The sequence below is a fragment of the Copadichromis virginalis genome, linkage group LG15, assembly GCF_057382275.1.
Source record: "Copadichromis virginalis isolate Kocher_CV1m ecotype Utaka linkage group LG15, C_Virginalis_male_GT1.1, whole genome shotgun sequence".
Lineage (NCBI taxonomy): Eukaryota > Metazoa > Chordata > Actinopteri > Cichliformes > Cichlidae > Copadichromis > Copadichromis virginalis.
The window spans coordinates 29,940,264-29,961,584 of record NC_140632.1 but is presented as its reverse complement, the minus strand read 5'-3'; the positions used below and the strand labels follow the sequence as shown (position 1 = coordinate 29,961,584).

At 43.1% G+C, this 21,321-nt stretch overlaps 1 protein-coding gene across 5 annotated transcripts in view; it reads left to right on the top strand.

Moving 5' to 3' along the window:
* tab2 (TGF-beta activated kinase 1 (MAP3K7) binding protein 2) overlaps window positions 1-21,253 on the top strand; it is a 43,991-nt gene extending 22,738 nt beyond the window's left edge. Inside the window, exons 2-8 of one of the 5 annotated variants that reach the window (XM_085432874.1) lie at window positions 5,997-6,077; window positions 8,256-8,441; window positions 10,109-11,735; window positions 14,970-15,130; window positions 16,225-16,318; window positions 17,971-18,066; window positions 19,141-21,253. In XM_085432874.1, coding sequence (XP_085289000.1) covers window positions 8,340-8,441; window positions 10,109-11,735; window positions 14,970-15,130; window positions 16,225-16,318; window positions 17,971-18,066; window positions 19,141-19,277 — 2,217 coding nt within the window. In that variant the 5' untranslated portion in view covers window positions 5,997-6,077; window positions 8,256-8,339 and the 3' untranslated portion in view covers window positions 19,278-21,253. The remainder of the gene's footprint in view (window positions 1-5,996; window positions 6,078-8,255; window positions 8,442-10,108; window positions 11,736-14,969; window positions 15,131-16,224; window positions 16,319-17,970; window positions 18,067-19,140) is intronic. The other 4 variants (XM_085432875.1, XM_085432873.1, XM_085432872.1 and 1 more) reach the window with 4 other exon arrangements.
* Window positions 21,254-21,321: the final 68 nt, after the last annotated feature.

Sequence of the window (21,321 nt, the reverse complement as noted above, 5' to 3'; positions counted from 1 at the left end):
CACACATGCATCAACACTACAATGAGCGGGTGGAGGGAGGTTTGGAGTCTTCTCCCACCCCTATTCTCTGCGGCCTGCTGGAGCGGGAGGGCTAGGTGGAGTTGGCCGTCCGACTGCGGTCTGGAGTGTGGGGCCTCCCTGCTGCTACGGAGTCGGGGTGGTCTGCCTCTCCCCACCGCAGGGAAAAGGGTAACACCACCTGGGTCTGGGTGCAGTTCCCCCCTCCAGGAGCAAGGGTACCTAGACCCGGTTTGTAGAGTACGCTTGGGGAGTGTGATCGTGTGTACAGCGTCTCTTTATGTCTGTCTCCACGTTGGTTGAGTGTGGAGTGAGTGCATATGAGAGCATGAGGGGGGGAATGGATGTTTGTGTCTGTGTGTGCCTGTATGTCTGTGTCTATATGTCAGGTTGGGTATCAGACGCCACCTCTCTGGGGACACCTCAGGCCCTCCAAGGTTTGGAGGCCTATCTCCACCTACCACCACTTCCCCTGCCGGTGGCGGACTCCCTCAGGTGTCGGTGCGTTGGTGGTTCTTTGTGTCTGGGGGTGGGCGTCCAGGTACACACCGGCTCACTCCTTGGCGGCCGCTTATCGGGGCCTGGAGCCTGGGGCTCGCTCGGGCCCCTTCGGGGGTGGGGTGCCCCCGGCCTCTCGGCCTGGGGCTCGGTCACTCAGGCACAGCTGGCGGCCGGCGGAGCTCACGGGCGCGTCACTGCAACTCCCCCTGGCTTCTGCGCCGCGGCTGCTGAGTGAACCCTCATCTGGGACTCTCCTCAGCTCTTACTGAGACAGTGGCACGGCTGCCCCTCTGTTGGTCTTCCATGGTTTCTTGTGTTCTGGGGGCCTCTGGATGTCTGGAGTTTTGATCTCCTCCATACCTGCTTCACACCCTGGAGGACGGGGCTGTGGCCCCCCCACACTCCCTAGCAGATCGTTACATGGAGAAACCTTTGGAATACAAGCGCGCTGATCCACACAGGTATGCACACGGGTGTTCACTGCTCGTAGACCCAAATTACACCTTTCTTGGCTGCTACTTCGAAGCACATCTGTCCTGCGTGCTGCACAACAACATTGAATATTTAGTATTTACTGCTGTTTACACTTAGCTAGATTAATGCGATGGTGTTGTGTTTAGTATGTTGCTTTGTTTTTTGTTTTTTTTGTCTTTTTTTGCTTGTTTTCTATTCTTCTCTCAACAGGTGATCCAGGAGATTTTTATTTTTTTTCTCCCCCCCTTTCTCACTGTCCCTCTCCCCTTCTGTTTTTCCTTTCCTTCCTCTTTCTTTCTCCCTTTCCTATCTCTCACTCATGTCTGTCCCGTCTGTAACATCTGAAAATAAAATATAATAAATAATAAAAACAAAGATCGACCAAATGGACCAATACGGCAATGCCACGATGATCCATTTGGCAAAGTAAATCCATTGGGTATCCTTGTTGGTCTTCAGACAACAATTCTGATGGCTAAAGAACCAAATGGGACAGGCGGAAAAAAAAAAAAAAAAAAAAAAGAGATCGCGATTTTCTAACGATTAATCGTGCAGCCCTACCCTGGTACTGTTAATAATCTCATGCAACTTTATAGCAAGGTCAAGGCCACCGATTCTCCCATGAACAGCACACAGTGAGGAGGACAAACTTCCGCTGAAAGGAAAAAAATTGCTACTGCACCAGATTTAGGGTAGGCAACGGTCTACCCTGACCAGTCGGGGTTAGAGAGGAAATGCAACAGCTATGTGACGCTAAGCCTGTTTACGTAGTTGTGGATAGTTGACGTCCTCATAATTTGTTTTCACATATGGATATACAGTTGGAAGACAGGTTAGTTTATAGTAACTAGCTTCTCATTTTTCAATAAGTTGTCTGTAAGCAGTTTTTATTTTCTCCCCATTGTTGGCAAGTAAGCGTCTTCAAAGTCTAAGATTTTCAAACTTTTTTGCAAGAGAAGTAAACATAGAAATTCTTTTGTCTTGTCGGAGGAGTTTGCACTACGAAAGGAATTGAAGAAGTCAACTCAGTAGCTTTGTAATGCTTAATACAGGTTATGTTTTAGCCACAGACTGTAGATAAAAGATGAAAATAGCTTCCAGCTTTGAAAAGTAAGCCAGTGTGGAAATGGCATAAACCTGCTTAGGAAAGGTAACAGAGAGCACCTCAACTAAATCAGTCTGTCATTTTTAATGTGTTCTTAATGACTTGCCAGTTTTACTACAAATAAACAGTTTATTGTCTTACTTTTTTATTATTATTTTTTTTCCTTTTCATGCCTTTAAAAGCTACAGGTTGGAAATAACTGTTGTCAGCTAGCAGCATAGCTACAGTTGTATTTTTAATTAGATTTGTTAATGGATTAGCATCCCGCCACCTTCCTGCTCGTGGTCGAGGTGGTTGCAGGTGAAAACAGCTGTAGGCCGGCTGCGTGATGGAACACACACATTTGTACTCTAAAAACCTGGCTAATGAGCTCAGCAATGTGCTGCCCACAGACATTTTGTACTGAAGAGGTAGGTGGAGGAGGATTTTTTATTTTTTTTATTTTAAAGGAGGTGAGTTCATTTCCTTTCCTTCCCTTATTAGGCAAAGATGGACACAACGGGCCAGCTGTTTTACCTGTATGGTGTTTACAGAAGAAAACAAAAAGTTGGAAAAAGCTGTCAGTCCATGGTTGCACAGAGAGGCCTCTCGAGAAAGGCATGTCTTCGCACTTCTAAGACCTCCCAGTTTCCCACAGTGCCTTGGGAGGGGTTGGTTAACCTGGGGAGCTGGTGCTCTTGCCTGCTTCCAATCAACTACCATCTGCAGGCTGCGGTCTTGAAGAATTTTTGATTTCCTGCACACGCACGCATGCACATGAACAGTTTCATGTCCCTATTTTCAAAAGCGAGCAACTAAAAGCTGAGCAGAGTTGATCCCAGCTCTGCATGGCCTTTGAGGCCCAGGCTTCAATGGACAGTGGATGGCAGTTTGGATTCTGCACTTAATGTGTGTGGTTTGTTTCTGTTCAGGAGGCATTGTCTGGTGCATGTGTGTGTGTGTGTGTGTGCGTGTGTGTGTGTGTGTGTGTGTGCGTGCGTGTGTCTTCTTGAACAGTTGTCTCAAGATTCCTTACACAATTGCAGTGTATCTTAAAGTTTATTTTACTCTGACTTGTGACATTAATATGGTGAGAAATCACTTTGATTCAGGTGGTCGCAGCTTATTTGATGACTTGAGAGCTCTTTTGTTAAGACTAGACTCCTCAGTAAAATTTCCATGCATTTCTATGGTTTGTGGGAGGCAAGGTAAGGCCTGTGATTGGTCAAAGTCATTGCATCGAAATGAAATGAAACGGAGCAAAAAGTATGAGTCAGGTTGCGTTCTTTAAGAACACGTATATGTGAGTAATACACAATAATGTGAATAAATGGAAGCAGACAGCTGCAAGTTGCATTATAGCTCAGCATAATCATAAATCTTACACTGTGTAGTACAGCACATTTGATCTACAGCTTTGCGTTATCTTTAGTGCATTCCTTGCTATCTGAAGTGTAATTAAACTGATTTGATTGGCCTTATTGAGAGCTCTGTGTTGTAAATATGTTGCTTATGTGCAACATTATTCTAAGTTGGTAAGTAAGCAGCTTGCTTTGCTATTCTGAGAATAATTTGCCACAGTCATGACTCACAGGAGTGGATACTGGTCCTGTGAGTGCGTTTAGCAGTAGCTGACTGTGCATGATGTTTTCAAGTACGACATGTCCATGCCTGTGTTAGTGTGTTTGCTTAATGCACACACAAACTTACACATACATGTGAGTTTTGGGTTAGGGAGGGACAGGCTACCAATTAGCGTCTTTATTTGTTTAGGTTTTGCTGGACCAAGACACAGCAGAAATATTTCATGCAGTGCTGCTGTGCTGCTCCTTAAAGCTGCAGGGGACGTTTTGGATTCAACCTGTATGTTTTTAATGTTTGAGCTACCATTTCTGCAGAAGATCAGTCATTTGAAGACTTGACATGACGAGCTCAGCACTGTCCTAAACAATTACCATCATGCATTCCACTATCTGCAATCAGTAGATAGTACGACATGACATTTTATTGTTCACAGTAGAGCAGGGCTATCTGACCAAAAATATTTATCACGATAACACATTTTAAAATTTGCGATAACAATATAACTGACACTAGACAAATTACTTTACAACTTCACAACTTTTTTGCACTAATAATGTATTTTCACTTGAACAAGCAGCTGTTTTTTATGTGCAGTAAAGCTATATAAAAATTTAACCGTGCAAATGCAAAACCTTGCTGACAGTTTAACCAAAAGGTATTTCCAGTGGGAATTGGCCAACATATCCTCAGCATAACCATGTATAATATCCACAAAACTTCAAAAGAGGTAATATTATGTTGAAGCACAGTACGTATCACTCCGCGAGGCTCCTGCCTACGATAGCTGTAATGCTCCAAGAATCCATCAAGCGGTGCAGGTACAAAGGCACTGCACATGCACGTTTTACCCATATTCTATCGCGATATTTCATTTTCTTATCGTTGCCCAACATTATACCGGTATTACCGTGAGCGGTATGATATGGCCCAGCTGTAATTCAGTGTGTTTTTGTGTTTTTGGTTTTTTTTGTTTTTGTTTTTTTGTCAGCTAACTTTTTTTTGGGAGGGGGGGATTGCACAAGCATCAGGTGCTGGACTGATATTGCTGCCAAGAGCTCCTGTTGATGATTTATTCCCCTTTTATTTAAACTTTAATTGATTTGGACGTTTTTAGGAGCATTCAGTCTTGCGTAGTGAATGACTCCATTGATGTAGCATGGCAAGGCCTGCTACTGCCAGAAATGAATGTGGGGCTGTGGGTCAATGCTTTGGCACAGTGAATAACACCCTGAGCAATGGGAGCTTTGTCTCTATCTGTGCTGCCTCAGGCATCGTTCCACTGCTGCCTTCAGGGACAGCAAGCACTGATCTGCTCCTGTCAGAGCAACCCCTAATACACGGGCCGCTCACAGACCTATAATTACCTAGAGTGAAGAGGTGTGGACCTTTTTTTCCTCCTTTTTTCTTTTCTTTTCTGTTTTTTTTTTTGTTTTTTTTTTTTTTTTTTTTTTTGGAAGTCGGGAAACAATCTAACCATGCTGTTGACCTGTAACTGGGTCAGCCGCCAAACAGCGAATTTCCTTTCCCATTGTCCCACAACGGCTGTGCTGCAGCTCTCTAAGTGGAGTTTAAATTGTGGACTGTTGCCCTCTGGCTCCCTGCACTCATGCATCCTCTTAGCCTGTAAGTCAAACAGGTAAATATACACTGATAATATATTAGTTTCCCTAAGTTGACTACTTAAAAAGATTCATTTTCTTGTGGGTTTATTAGCTTCGTGTGCTGGTGGAGACGGAGCATGCTTTACTGGAGTAGTAGGCTTTACTCTAAACATGTAATCTGAGATGCGGCACACTGTTTTCCTCTGGTTTGCAGTTAGTTGCTCATCAAGCTGCACTTTGTGCTTCTTTTCGACACCCTCTAAATGAATTCCACAGTCTGGTGGCATACTTGCAAAGCTTTCCATTTGCTTGTATTTCAGAAGACAAAAGAAAGCACTGACAGTTATTTTAGATTCTTATGTAATGGACAAGTTTTATCAAGACTTTAATGGTTCTTCTCTTTCAAGAGGACCTGGAAAGAAAAGTCTTTCATAAGTGGAGAATATCATAAGTTGTATCTCTGTGAAAGAAAATATATTTTCTTTTTTAGATGAAAACATGACTGTCTATGCTGGTAGTGCTCTTCTAAGGAGATCTTCAGCTTTGACTTCATGTTGCCTGCTATGGATTTTTAGTCTCTCACACGAAAAGGAGCTTCAGCACTTCTTTGCAGTTGCCACCCTACGATTGACAGTAGCAAATAGGTCCTCCTACTGCTTTCAGCTATAGACGGATGTTTTGCAGAACTGATTTACAACTTTGAAGTTATGACATTACACATCCTCATTTCACAGATAAGGCAAAAACAGCTGCTTCTTGGCTGAAATAAGATCCCAGTGAGGTTGAAGTACACTCATGATTTCTCTCATCATTAAGTAAGTGTATTTAAGTCTCTGTAAATGATTTCACTTTTAAATCTCATGTTAGGATTGCTGTTGAGATGTATCACTAATTCCTTTTTAGCATTGACTGGCGTCGAACACAACAGGGTGTGCTTCATGTGTCACAATGTTGTGATTGGCATATTTGAACCTCCCACTGAAAGCTGTTTCGAAAGAGTGTGGTTAGAAGAAAAGTGTGGGAGAAGACTAAACATGGCTGTCATGAACTAACGCTTTGAAGTTCTCATGGCTGCTGCATTCACTTTTGTCTGCTTGTGCTTCCTTCACACAGCAGGATAATGGTGGAGAAGCGGGATTATAGAAAAGGTTTTTTGCAGGAAAGATGACTGCAGTGCGTTGACTGCTCGAGAAATTGCACAGTGGCTAGTAGTAAAGTGTGGTTGCTTTGGCAAGTTCCCAGGTATGAGTAAAGCTTATACGTTGAATGAAGTACAACCTACCAGCCAACTTGGTCTTTTAAAACATACTCCGCTTCTGTTCTTTTTCTTTCTTTTTTTCTTTAGTCCTGGTTTGGAGCCCGTGGTGTTTATTATATTTTGAACTATACAGAAAAGTGTTTACTAATACAAGCTGACTTACTGATGGTACACTAAATATAAGAAGTGTGTGCCAAAAGTAGAATTTAACTTCTTGCAGCAGAATCCTTTTCAAGTAGGCAAACATGGTTGTGAAATTCAGGGCCGATGCAACAGTTTGAAAGATAGATGATACCAGTATTGCTTTCTCGTTTGTTTGGTTTCTGTAGGTGCTTCACCTTTTGAGTTTTGTGTTTTAGCTCTTCATCTCACTGCCTATGAAAATGTATAGCCAAAGCAAAATTGGTGGTAGACAGCAAATACGTCAGCCCCTGATATCAGTATTTTATTTACTGTATATCAGCTAGTGTCAGCAGGGGTGATAATGGCTGATACCAATATAGAAGTGCTTCTGATATCGAGATGCATCAGTAAATTTTAATCAAACCATAAATATCACATGTAATCTTAATTAAATGTGTTTAATTTGCTCAAGTCTCCACTAGACTAACTTTGCACTTTACAAACTAACATGCTGGCTTAGCTGTTCCCTCTGTAAGGCTTTACTCTCTTTAACCCACTGTTGTGATTGGCTGCCTCTCACATACAGGTTTGAAGACCAGGTTGGTGGGGCTTCTGTGCTTACAGAACAGAGCATTTATGGCATTCGAAATGGTTACGAATCCTGACGTCAAAATGCTTTGGCATTGTTTAATTTTTGCATTCACTGTTGTTGCAAGTATGTAGTGAATTTCAAATTATGAGAGGAAATAAGTAAAAACCTCAAAGATTCCCTTTAGACCAAATTTGAAGAGCTGGAAGGAGAAATGTTTAGTTTGCACTAAAGGGGCAAAAAATTAAGTCCATTGTTATTCTGTAGCAGTTTAGCTTGGAGATATAAATGTGCAGTTTCATACTCTTCATGTTTGTTTAACCATTTTCCAACAGCGCTTTGTTCAAAAGCTGTAAAACATAACAAAGCAGCAGCATTATTACTGTGGCTCACAAATGTTTCTCTCAGTGGTTCACATTTATGTGTGCAGGAAGGGAAACTAACAAATGGCATGCAGCCCTTTAGCTCGGTCTTTATCATACAGTGGGATTCTGAGGAATCAACTGTTCTGCACAGCTGCCTGTCTATATGAAGATCTGCATCCACACTACGCTGGTTTTCAGGGCCTTTTCTTTTCTGTAATAAGTGAATGTTGATGTTGAGATGAGTTGGAAAGGTTTTTTCTCAGTAGTCAGTTGGAGGTGGTTTCCTCCCTTTGCTACGCTTTTATTAAGGAGCTTTGTGGGGAGAAGGGCTTTTGAAATGAATGCTGTCTGTTCTCATTGAACATCTCTGAAATTTTGTTTTGAAAGCTCCCAGGCAATAATGAAAAAGTCGACCTCAAACGGCTGACGGATGTCTTTTAGAGAAAATTTGCAATAGACCACATTTGCTCCTTTTCTGCCTCTTGGACAGATTCCTTACTGAATATTAACAAAACACCGTTATACAACTCATAATGGTGAAATGGTGGTCAGAGTATTGTCTGTACAGAGAAAGAGATGTTTCTATTTGACAGAAGCACCATGAGAGAGTGTTGTTTCCTTATCAGATTCTCTCCTTCCTTTCTTTGTTTCAATTTAGAAGATGTTCAAAATGAAGGCAGTTTGCTGCTGAGACTGACTTCCCCGTGTGCTGAACAGAACAAACAGACCTGGCATCATACGAATGGCCCAGGGAAGCCACCAGATTGATATTCAGGTTTTGCATGACCTGCGCCAAAAGTTCCCTGAAGTCCCAGAAGGTGTTGTCTCCCAGTGTGTTCTGCAGGTAAGGGCGTTATAAACACCTCTGCTCGCAATTATGTGAAAGAAAATAAAGTCTGCATAATTTATGGTGTTTTTGCTTCATGTCTGTGTGTTTTGTATTAACTGTCAGTGGCTCAGTGTTGGTATCTTAGAAGTGAATGCAACAAAGAAAACAGCATAAATTGAGATAGCTGTTGAATAAGACAAAGCAGTTTTCATGCCTGGGAACAGGATAGTAGTGTATACTAACAATGAATTCAGCTAAGAATGTTATGGCATAAAGGAGAGTGGGCCAAAATAATGCAGTGTGTAAGCTTACCTCCTGATTGTGCTTGGGCAACCAAGGTTACGTTTTTTTTCACATTACTCTAAAGAAATTAGTATCTTTAGTCCAGCCTTGATAAAACATGTCTAGTATTTTGTATACTCTGGATGATCATGCTCAGGATGAAATGAGTTGAGTCGATTATCAGGTTGTTGGGGCGGGGGGGTTTGTTTAGTTTTTATTTTATTTATTTATTTATTTATTTATTTTTAAACAAGGTTTTTGATTGGTGAAAATCAGTTGTCGCAGTTTAGAAAGATGTCAAGTGTGATATGATCTGGTAGTGCATTTAAGAACAAAAACAAAAAGAAACCCCAAAACTCACTGAGTGAATTGACTAAAGTGTAGTTCAAGTTTGTAGAGTTGGGAGTAACAGCTGGTGGTTCATCCTAAACCAAAATCAATTTAGAGGGCCCGGTGGCGCCAGTGTCCGGCAGCCTCGCCTCTGTCAGTGCGCCCCAGGGCAGCTGTGGCTACAATGTAGCTTGCCAGTGTGTGAATGGGTGAATGACTGAATGTCGTGTGAAGCGCTTTGGGGTCCTTAGGGACTAGAAAAACCGCTATACAAATGCAGGCCATTTACCATTTTAGCTCCTTTTCCATTAGTACCTACTCGAATCACCTGGTACCAGGTACTAATGAAAAGCCCTGAACCGTGGCGAGTCGATCCAAGTAGGTACTACTGGAAAAGGGACTTTTGTGTCTTAACAATGAATAACGGACTAATTTTAACTCCTGTGCCTGAAAGACCAAAGAGATTATGCCATGGAGAGGCATCCATGTTCTGTTAGTCCCCTATAGAATTACTACACCATCTACAGTATTAATCAGAATTAAACTTGCCAAAAAAAAAAAAGAGAGAGAAAGAAAAAGAATTAAACTTGCACACAATGATCAATTCAAAAGGCTTCATCATAATTGATGCCAAGGTCTCTTTTATCATTTTAAGATAAGATAAGATAAGATAACCTTTATTAGTCCCACACGTGGGAAATTTGTTATTGGCAGTAACTTGTGAATTATGTTGACTCATGAGTTGGATGAGCTACTGAAGTTGTGGTTCGTATGTATGTTGTTGCATGACAGCGGTGCTGCCAAGAAAACAAGCTCCACACCCCTTGTTACAGCATTGATCCCTGCATACAATTTTTCAGTAGTTGTGTTGTTGTAGGTCTGCGTATTGTGTTGTATTTTCAGTACCTGTGTATTATTATTTCTTTCAACCTGGCCATAAAATGCTATTCTCAAAAATGGAAATGTGGAAATGGTGTAAGCATCTTAGTTTTTTCATCTTCCTGTAAGGAAGTAAACATGAAACAAACACACATGTTGCCTAACAAGTCTGTCTCTTCTCTCTCCTGCAGAATAACAACAATTTAGACGCCTGCTGTGAATACTTGTCCCAAGTCAGTCCGGGCTACCTGTACAGCGAAGAAGGGAACCTGAGCTTTTCAGACGACCCCAGCTTCAGCAGGCTCCATAATCACATGACCCAACTGAACCTGGACTTGCAGCCTCAGAATGTGCATGTGGGCCCGGTTCGGGACAGCCTGAGAATGAACGGCAGCCGGACTCTGGCCCACAGCCTGAGCGAAGGGCCCCTCTCTACAGGCCAGGCCACTAACAGTGACTTCTTTCAGCAGGAGCCCCAGTCAGCCCCAGTGCAGGTGCCCTCCAATTTCAATGTATTTGGCGTGATGGAGCCCCCGCGTAAACCGCAGCCTCCACAGCACCTTGGACTCTACCCTCTGGGTGGCAAAGCACCAGCTATGGGTTCCCAGCAGACACCACGCTTCAACCCAATCACCGTGACGTTAGCCCCTAACATTCAGACAGGACGCAACACCCCTACTTCTTTGCACATACATGGTGGGCCACAGTCGGGCCTAAGCAGTCCACAGGGTAACTCTATTTACATTCGGCCTTATGTTAGCCAGTCCGGTACGACACGGCAAAACCAGCAGCAGGGAGGCAGGGCCCAGTACAGCCCCACTTCCCAGCCTCAGCAGCAGATCTACCAGATCTCACATCCTTCCTCCCTGTCTGGCTCCTGGTCCGGCACTCAGCACTCTTCCTCCTCCTCTCATACCTCACAGCCCCAGACCCAGGGCCATCAAACTTCTCACGTCTACATGCCCATCAGCTCACCTACAAATCCCCAGGCGCCTTCCTTTCTTCCTACTGGAAGTCAGGCCTCTTCCTCTGGTGTCTCATCATGCTCCTCTTCCTCTTCCTCCTCTTCGGTCATGCCCAGCTCCCTGTCTGCGATCAGCCAGTACAATATCCAGAACATCTCCACCGGCCCACGGAAGAATCAGATAGAGATCAAACTTGAATCTCCCCAAAGGAGCAATTCTACAACAGCTGTGCTGCGGACGAGCAGCGGGCCCCGCTCATCCTCCACGTCCTCCTGCCCTTCCTCTTCCTCTTCATCTGCTGGGGCAGCTTCTGTCCCTGCCACCCCTCTGTCAATCGGAGGCTCGGGTCCCACTGTTTACATCTCTACTGCTGCTACCACTCCCTCCGAGGAAGTCATTGTTGCCTCAGCCGGCTCCCGCCCACAGCCCAAGTTGGGTAGGAATCCTCACACACTCTTCATCTCAACAAACCCTTCCTTACAGGGGCCCTCAGGTGCCAGGAACATAGGGGGTCAAGTGAGCATGGGCCCTGCCTACATCCACCATCATCCACCTAAATCTCGCCCCTCTGTGGGAGGAGGGGGTACAGCTTCTTCCCCACGCGTGGTGGTCACTCAGCCCAACACCAAATACACTTTTAAAATCACAGTGTCTCCTAACAAACCCCCAGCTGTGTCCCCTGGAGTCGTGTCCCCGACTTTTGACGTCAACAATCTCCTCGGCCTACCCCAAGACCACCACTTCGTGGAGACAGACCCCCAGCATCTCTCAGACCCACTTTCGCCACACCGGGAGAGACAGAGTGAACCTCGCAGACTCAGCATGGGCTCTGATGATGCAGCATACACACAAGGTAAGAAATACACAGTAGCATCGATAATAAAGGTCATTCCCATTTTAAAATTACTCCTGTACTATTTTTACAATGCTGACATTGTAGCATTTCTTAGTTGTTTGCATAGAAAGCATCTTCTGTTTTATAATGCTTGATATATAGACTTATTCTGTTCTCTGTTCAGCTTTTTACTGAACAGACACAAAGCTCCAGAAATTGTTTACACTGTGAATCGTATTTCATATAGACCTCTGAAATCTGGTTAGAAATGTTTGGTTTACAGTTTATTGACTATGTAGCCAAGGGTACAGCGGGTTAATATCTTCAACAGTCCTCCTGTGTATGTTGATCTCATTTGAGTTTTGTTTTTATTAACAAATATTATTCAGGTTTCTGCTATTCTCAGGAGGCCAAAATACCTTTTCCACAGACTTCTGCCAAGAAAGTCATTTAACTATCAAGTATACTGCTTTTTTTCCCATAAGACCCTCTGCAGTGCATTTCCTGAGCCAAACTGTCTATGCTTGCTGTCAGTATTGTTCAGCCATAGTGGAAACATGTTGTGTTCATCTCCACAAAGTTGAAAAGCAAAGGTGACTCGCTGAGTGGGGGCCGGTGTGATCATGACTCTAGTGTGAGTCCTCCACAATAAATGCTGCATTTGCTCCACCAGCGCCTGAGACTTGCAGATTCTGTTGTGTGAGTCAAACATGTCAGAGCACACTGCTGTTTCCTTTTTTGGGCTTTTCACTGTATTGTGAGTGAGTCAGCAGCTATGGCTCCTGCACTGTGGTGACTATCACCAAGAGGGGCTTCACACCAGGCATGCTGCCTCTACCATTGACCCTCATCAGTGCAGTTTTCCATCAGTTTATCCTCACTGGTTTGGGAAAATGTTATCCCCTACTGTTTTGATTGGCAAGGTCACTTTGGAAGTTGGTGCTATGCAGACACACCTGTCACCACATAACTGTTAGTTGAACATAACTGTGTTAACTACCATCAGTCACCAAGAATGTGTGTTATTGTCTGGCAGTGGAATAACATTAGTGGTATTGCATAACTGTTAAACAGTTGGTTCTGCCCTCTGGGGCAACAGCCACTTTTTTTTTTTTTCCTTTTTTTTTTTGTACCGGTAAATCATCCATCTGAATTCTGGAGTTGTGGGTGTGATCACCTTGATTGACAGGTGTGCTGACACAGGGCTGGGCCATAGTTTCGTTTGTCACTGAACTGAACTGCTCTGCAGTGTTTGTACCTTACTGGAGGATTACTGAAGTTTGTGCTTCAGTCCCAGTACAGTGTACGGCTGCAGCTGGTTATTCAGCATTGTTAATTTTAGCCAGTAACTTGGCACTTTACCTCTTTTGGACAAAAAAGTGACAATGGCACTTCTAAATGCAAAGTCCAAAAGCAGTGAGTGATGTCTATGGTACATGCTGCACACCTTTACGACAGTGACTTGTCAATTATAACATTGGCCCAACATGAAGCGTTGTCCTTCTTAACTCTAATAAGGACCATAATTTACTAAATACGTCCATCCATCCATCCATTCACTACCGCTTATCCTTTTCAGGGTCGCGGGGGGCGCTGGAGCCTATCCCAGCTGTCATAGGGCGAGAGGCGGGGTACACCCTGGACAGGTCGCCAGTCTGTCGCAGGGCTAACACATAGGGACAGACAACCATTCACACTCAGATTCACTCGCACATTCACACCTAGTGGCAATTTGAATTGGACGGTGGGAGGAAGCCGGAGTACCCGGAGAGAACCCACGCAAACACGGGGAGAACATGCAAACTCCACACAGAAAGACCCCGGCCTGATGGTGGAATTGAACTCAGGACCTTCTTGCTGTGCGGCAACAGTGCTAACCACCGTGCCACCATAAAATGTTTACAGGGGGTTATTCCGACTTCTTTTGCACCCAAAAAGGTCACCTGTCGCTGACAAATAGAACACATATTTAAGGCACTTCTGCACTGAGCAGGAGGAGAGGGAACACAGGAGGAGATGGATGGCGAGAGACACCTCAGTTTATCACTTCCAGTAGTCAGTAAAGTAACGTGTGTGTGTGTGTGTGTGTGTGTGTGTGTGTGTGTGTGAGTAAATATTTATCGCAGTTTGCCTCTCCACTGTATGCTGGATCTCATCTATTATGTCACAACAGCCTCGAATCAAATTGATTTTGATCTTCAGGAAGTGGATGAAGTTGGAGGGAACCTTACAAGTGGAGTTGGTAAACAAACCTGGCGTTGATTGTTGAACTCCTGCCAATCGTAATGTCTACTGGTCCTGTTAATTCTTTTTATCCTTTTGAAAACAAAGAAAAAGAAAAAAATCGACTGAATACAAGTCTACTGATTCACCTGATAACCTTTCACTCACATCCATGAATCAGGTACATTAATTAAATACTGGAGGACTCTGTGGGCCATCATGTTATAACTCCTCAGTGTGTAGTGGCGTGTGTTTGTGTATTGCAGGAGAGAATTGTTTATCGTAGAATGCCTGTGAAGGAGGTGTTGCCACCTGTCAGAAAGTGCAAGAACTTTAATGAATTATGGGAAATGTACTATAGAGACTTGAGTACATTATGTGCATGGTTAAGGCAGAATTTGCCTGCAGCAGTTTGCTAATCAGAATAAGTCTCATCTCCTTGTGTTACCACAATAGGTGATGAAAGGCAGCAGTGAGGATTCTGTTGCTTCGCCGTCTCTCCTTACACAAGGCTGTCTTTATGGGAAGAGAATTATCTAAACTGGTTTGACTGTTGTGTGCAGTCTGTGGTGCATTTGAAAATGTGTTGTTACTTTATACCCACGAGCACAGTGCTGCTTGAGTGGCTTGTTGTCAGCATTTTTTTGTTCTTTACTTAGTCTCGGTCGTTGTGTCCTTGGCCAAGACACTTCACCCACCGCCTACTGGTGATGGCCAGGGGGGCCGATGGCGCGATATGGCAGCCTCGCTTCTGTCAGTCTGCCCCAGGGCAGCTGCTGCTACAACTGTAGCTTGCCTTCACCAGTGTGTGAATGTTAGAGTGAATGAGTAATGGAATTGTACAGCGCTTTGAGGTTCTTGAAAAGCGCTATATAAATGCAATCCATTATTATAATTTTTATGAGTTTTTCTTGAACTTTTCATGGATTTCACCCTCCGTCCTGTACAAATCAGGTTAAATTATGTTGTCATTTCTCATTGATAATAATTGTTACTGAGACTTCTTTGTGTTTGTCTCTTTTCTTTTAGCATTGTTGGTGCATCAGAAGGCACGAATGGAGAGGCTGTGGCATGAGTTGGAGATGAAGAAGAAGAAGCTGGAGAAACTAAAAGAAGAGGTCAATGAAATGGAGAATGACCTGACCAGGAGACGTCTGGAGAGATCGAACTCGGCTTCCCAAATTCCTTCTGTAAGGAGAATTTGTTAGTTACCAGAAAAAAAAAAGAGTCTATGGTGTGTGTGTTTTTGTGGGAGTGTCTTTTTTAAAACATTTGTAGTTGAATCTGGTGCATGAAGTTGGTGATATTTCTAATTAGATGGAGCTGCTGTTAGCTAGCTAACTGTGAGCTAGTGTTGCTTGGTATTGAGGCTTAAGATTACTTACACAGGTTCTAAATAGCATTTAACATGTGCATAAATGCTACCTAACAGACTGCCATAAGAGCTTCACTGCTCATTGCAACATTTTCGTCACTTGTTGTTTTGATCTTTGGGGTGGAGAGCAGTTTTTAACACATCTGTCCAAAATATCTCGTAGGTATTCAACTGGGTAGAAATCTGGTAATGATCTCTTCGCTGAACCAGTCAGATTGTTCTAATCTTTGAAAAGGAGAATTGTCAAAAGTCTCCTAAACCACATCTTTTACTGGCAGATCAACAGATTATAAACAAAAACAGTTTATTATGATTGTATCAGCAGCTGATTTAGAAATAAAAATGCTAAAGAATCAGCATAACTGAAACCAAATGTACTTCTGGTTATTATTGATAGATAAAAGGCTGAATAGACAAAACCACATTATCTGGGTCATATTGCCATTCACATCAGTTCTCCTACACCCTGAAAATATGTTGATTACAGGGTCCATTTATGATTTGGCTGATAGCGCACACACTTTGTCTGATTCACTTTGCAGTTCATTTTAGAGCTGTGCAGCTACTTTCAGAAAAAAGAAAACACCCCTTCTTATTTTCTGCACATCCACCATCGCTGTTGCATTTACGTCTATGATTTTTGTTGTAATATTGCGGGTTTAGAAAGAGCAGTGCTTTCTGCTTTATGTCGAGTCAGCTGTTTTCATCGGGTTGAGTCAACAGAGTGGGGGAGAAAGTAGCTGAAGAAGGTTAATTGGATGGTGGTCTGAGCTCAGGAACTCTTTGGTTCAGTGTTGTTTACTGAGGAGAGTGGAACAGCTCTCCTCGTGACACGGTCACAGGTCACTGACTCCAAGCTACCTACATTTGAAGCTACGTGTCTGAACCCTTTCTTTTTTTCCCTTTCAGATTGATGAAATGAAGCAGTTGCGATCCCAAAACAGGTCATTGCAGATTGATATAGACTGCCTCAGCAAAGAAATTGATCTTCTTCAAACAAAAGGTACGAGCCTGACTCACCATCTCTGATTTATTTGTATCTGCGTGTATTTTCAGATTATAAAGCCAACAGTAAGTCATTAAATGAAGCAGGCCAGATCAGATTGAGGCCTGGCAGCAATAGCACATCACTCTGGCCTCCTCACATCCTCTTGACACATGCAGCCAAAGTGCTACCATTGTGCTGCTAACTACCAGTTCTTCCTGAATTGCATCCTGTAGCTGGTGGGTAACAAGGGATTTATTGGTCCCCTGGCAGCACTCCACTACCGACAGATCACTGCCGCTGCCTAACAGGTCTGCACAGGTGAAAAGGAAGGCATAAATAATCCTTGGGGATTTTTTTTTTTTATTTTTTAAATCACAACACAGAATCATTTTTGTTAAGGTATTACCGACTGTTAAAAAACAGTGAAATTTTGATGTATTTATTAATTTCAGTGAATTAGGCCTTTGTTGCAAATCATACATGGCACTTCCATAGATATCCTTATTATTTTAGCTGCTATTCAGAGACGGATTCATCTTGATGAAAAAGCTCCATCAAGATGAATGGATCCAAATGGTTTTTAAATGTAGGGGTGCACTGATCGCACTGAATGCAGTTTGGATACAATACTGATACCTTTGCTTTAGGTATCTGCTGACAGCGATTGCCTGTCCTATACTCACTTGACCACAGTTTGCAGTAAGGGGGAAAAAACATAGAAACAAAGATACAAATAAAAGTTTTTGGTGTTGCAAGACTGTAAAACTGACTTGCTGTTAGTGTCCTCCATGCTATGTATTGTTTGCAACCTTTGTTCATGTGTGATGTAAAAAAAGAAGATTACCTATAACTCCTGGAAGAAATTATATTTTGCGTTTTCGGAGCAAGGCAGGCTAATTATTTGAATTTGAACTTTAGCTACATTTTTGGCATTCAATAATTACACACACAACTTGATATAATAGCAGTGAGATTTTTTGCCCCTCCCTAAATTTTTAAACTGACTCAGTTAACAAGATCTATCTAGAGGAAGTAAGACTCAGTTTCCATAGGGGAACCTGTTGAGCTTGTGGAGTCAGCTTCAACCCCTTGTTACTCATCCAGTGGCTGCCATGCAAGTCTAGATATGAATTAGATATCTTAAACATTCAAACTCCCATTCTCTGGACTCCTTGTTTCAGCTTTTGCTGCTCATCAGATAACCCAGAATGAATGGAGCCCTGATGAGTGTATCTCAAATGTGTAGGTTTCTGTTGATTTAACTCATAGTGTGTGTGCTCTCTAAATGTAAATTCTTCCCAAACAGCACGCATTAGCAGAATTCTAGCATTTTATGGGTGAAATGGGAAATGTTGTAGCCATTCCTGCAAGAGCTGGCTGTTAGTTAGCTGTTTTTATAGTTTATAATGGTTTGCTGTTTTTACCTTGTAGCTTTCTTATTGGTGGTGCAGAAAAGATGCTTTGAAGGTCGTTGTCAGGGGATCTCCCTGCTAGGAAGTACCTCAGGACCTCTCTAGTGCCTAATGCTAATAGTACATCATACCTTTGCAATACTGTCCCTTAAGATTCAAGATTCTTTATTTGTCACGTGCATAGTTATACAAATACAACACGCGGTGAAATGTGTGGGAAAGGCTTGGTTCCATTCTCCTTCATTTTGTGTACAGGACCACACTTTAATCCCGGTGCAATCCATAACTTTTACGACAACATTGGATTCCTCGGTCCTGTCCCACCCAAACCCAAAGGTACTTTATCTATTGGTAAGTTTAAAAAAGGTTGCATGTCTGACGTTTCTCATTGCACTGGCCACCACCCCTGATATCATAAGGCACATGTGTCGAACTCCAGGCCTGGAGGGCGGCTGTCCTGCTTATTTTCCACCTAATCTGCCCTTGTAGCTTCTTATTGGGAAAGCACACCTGATCCAGCTAATCAGCAGCAGGTAGTGCAGGGATATCTCAAAAATAAGCAGGATACTGGCCCTCGAGGACTGGAGTTTGACACCCTTGTCCTAAGGTTAAAGCCGGCATGTGGTCAGGAGTCAGTGCACTACACTTCTCCTCGTGTTGATGTGCATGTCTGTATTGTAGCTGGACCACACAGCAGAGGGTGTGTAAATACTGACACCTCATAGTGGAATGGTTGTGTGGTTCTTCTCAGTCCTGTTTCTATCGAGTATGCACTTCTTTTGCATGCTTAACAGATTTCTAAGCCCCTGTGATGCATGTTCAAATAGCATACCCTCATTTATGGTATTTGCAAAACTTTCGAAACTCCAGATAGGTGTTGTTTGGAATAAGTGTTTGAGAAAATATTGGAATCAGCCTGTCTTTCAGTCTTCCTTGGGGGGGGGGTGTTTCTTACAGAGTAAAAAATGTCTTCTATAAATGAGTTTTAAAGTATTTTAGCTCTTTTTCACACAGTCTCTGAACATTTAGCTTACACATAGTTGATGTGTCACAAGAGATACATATTGGCCTCATATTTGCCATTAGACCGGTGGTGATATTTGGCTCATCAGTCAAATCAAAGCTATGGAAACCGAATCCCATGAAGTATCGGTTCTTTGATAAACTGGCTGTCTTTTAAACTGGTGAGCTTACAAAACTTTGAAAAATGAAAAAGGAGGGTTTCCAAATATGAAACGGACACAGTGGACGCTGTTGTTATTTCATCATCTGATCTGCTTGTTGAAGTGGCAGCCTTTTAGAGACTCTTCTCCTTGACACCAAGGCACTATCAGAATATTACATTTAAGTGCTGATAAATGCATTCTTATGCTTGTGATGTTACATCTGTCCCATCCCTCACTCGACTCCTCTTCTCCTTCTCAGACACGGGCAGTAAGAGTGTGAAGCCCATCACAGACCAGGAGGACGAGGGGACGCAGTGGAGCTGCACAGCCTGCACCTTCCTCAATCACCCTGCCCTGATCCGCTGTGAACAGTGCGATTTCCCGCGGAACTTCTGAGCCAACAAGGCTGCGACGCGCTGCCCCTTCCTCTGCCCGCCTGTCTTCTAGCAGATTAGAACAGACCGGGGCTCTGTCTGTTACTTCCTAGATGTATGAAAAGCGGGACAGGGCATAGTCCTCGTACACCGTGCAGCCCGTTTGTTTTTGTTTTTTTGTTTTGTTTTGTTATTTTCTTCTCCTCTCTATAGGCTTGTAGAACACTGTCCATTGAAGGCTTGACTGGATGGTGTTTACAGCTTGCGTTTCTTAATATAGGCTGGCAGAGTCGGATGATACCTCACCTTAGAGACTGGCATTGTGTGGGGTCCCGTTCTCCACACATCCCTTGCTCGACAGGTGACACTTTACACCCTGGGGATACCTCGCTGCTCCCACTTCACAGTATTACAAGCGTGGCCCTGCAGCGTGATTGCACACATGCACACTCAACACAGATGTGCCTTTTGCTGATTTTTCTTTTTTTTTTGTCCCTTTTCTTCTTCTTCTGTGGTGGTGGCATGACTGGGGAAGGGGGGGTGGGAACTATGTTGAGCCACCGTTCTCCACTTGAAGGGAACTCGTGGACTTTAAAGTTTGTTTGCTGTTTGTAGTGGATGCCAAAGGAGGAACCGCCAGTGTTGCTGTCACTCAAACATGCCTACTTTCCTCAGCGCCATTCTCTGTGTCTCTGATCGTGAGTTACCAAAACGCGAAACAAAAAACGGTTGCATGGTTTGTGTACAGAACACGGAGGCAGAAACTCCCCTCAAGCTTTTTACTGTACATAATTTTAGAATGTGCCTTTTAAAACCGTTCTTCCTCACACTATGAATCACTTGTATTTCCTGTAAGTATAGCTTTATAGACTTTTATTAACTTGTTTTGATTCCCTTCTTTCAACCAAATAAGCACCGTGCCCCCTTTTTAAGCTTTGATTTCTGTGAGAGTTGAAGCCTTGCAGAAGGAGAGGAGTGGAGCTGTTCAAACCCCTCGCAGTCATCATGAAGCTACGTCTGCCCGGCCCGTTCATCGCCCGCGTCATTGCTGAGGTTCCTGTGTATGATCTGCAGATGCAGCAAAAGTGGAAGGCGATGGAGGCGTCTTGTTTTTGTTTTTGTTTTTTTCCTGTTTTGTGAGTGTATGTGTGTGCGTGCGAGTGTAAGCGTGAGTGTGTGTTTTTGTTTTCCAGGACACCAATTACGTTCGGGACTGTTGGGGGTGGGTTTGGAGAGGGGAGGGAAGGGGTAAATAACAAACTGCCATCTTATCTGACAACTGGAATGTAGTTTTGATGTTTGGAGGACAACGACACCTCAGTGCAAAGAGACACTCACTCTCCAGTGCAATCAAGAACCATGTCAAAGTGCTCCTGGAACAGTTTCCATGTTGCTGTGTGCCTGAATTGGCTTTTTGTTAGGTACCAAAGGTCAAAGTGAATATATTTCTGTTAAAGGTGTTCCTGTGCCTTACAGTCAGGATTGTTGCGTGTTGGGAGCAGTTGAGGCAAAACAAACTGTCTATTCTGCACACTTTGCTTTGGAGCAGTTCATCCTCCTAAGCTTTTATTGCAGAGGGTTTTTCTAAAATGTACTTCCTGTCATGTTTCACTGTGGAACTGTGGATTATGTGAAACAATGGCTTGCATTAGTGCCTTTGTATTAATAACCTGCCCTGTCACATCCAAGTTTGTTTGTTTGTTTTTTTTAAAAACCCCTAAAATTTCCTATGACTTTAACTCACTGATTTATGAATTTATAAATGAATTCTTGTCTCTTAAGCACTTAATGTCATACTTTTTTCTTTTTCCAACCCCCAAAAACCAGTTTTCAGCTTTATCTGCACCTTGGTGTGAAGAGGCAGTTTATTCATGTTTTAATACATGAAAAAAAAATAATTTGGACATCTAAAGTGTTTTTTGATTTTAGCTGGGAAAACTGTCTTTGTAACAGATAAGTTATTTGTAAAAATTAAAAAAAAAATCTATTCAGAATGTTTGTGCCGCTTCTGTCATGTTCTGAATGTTCTGTCCACTAGATGGCAGTATAGCTCAGTGTACAGGTTG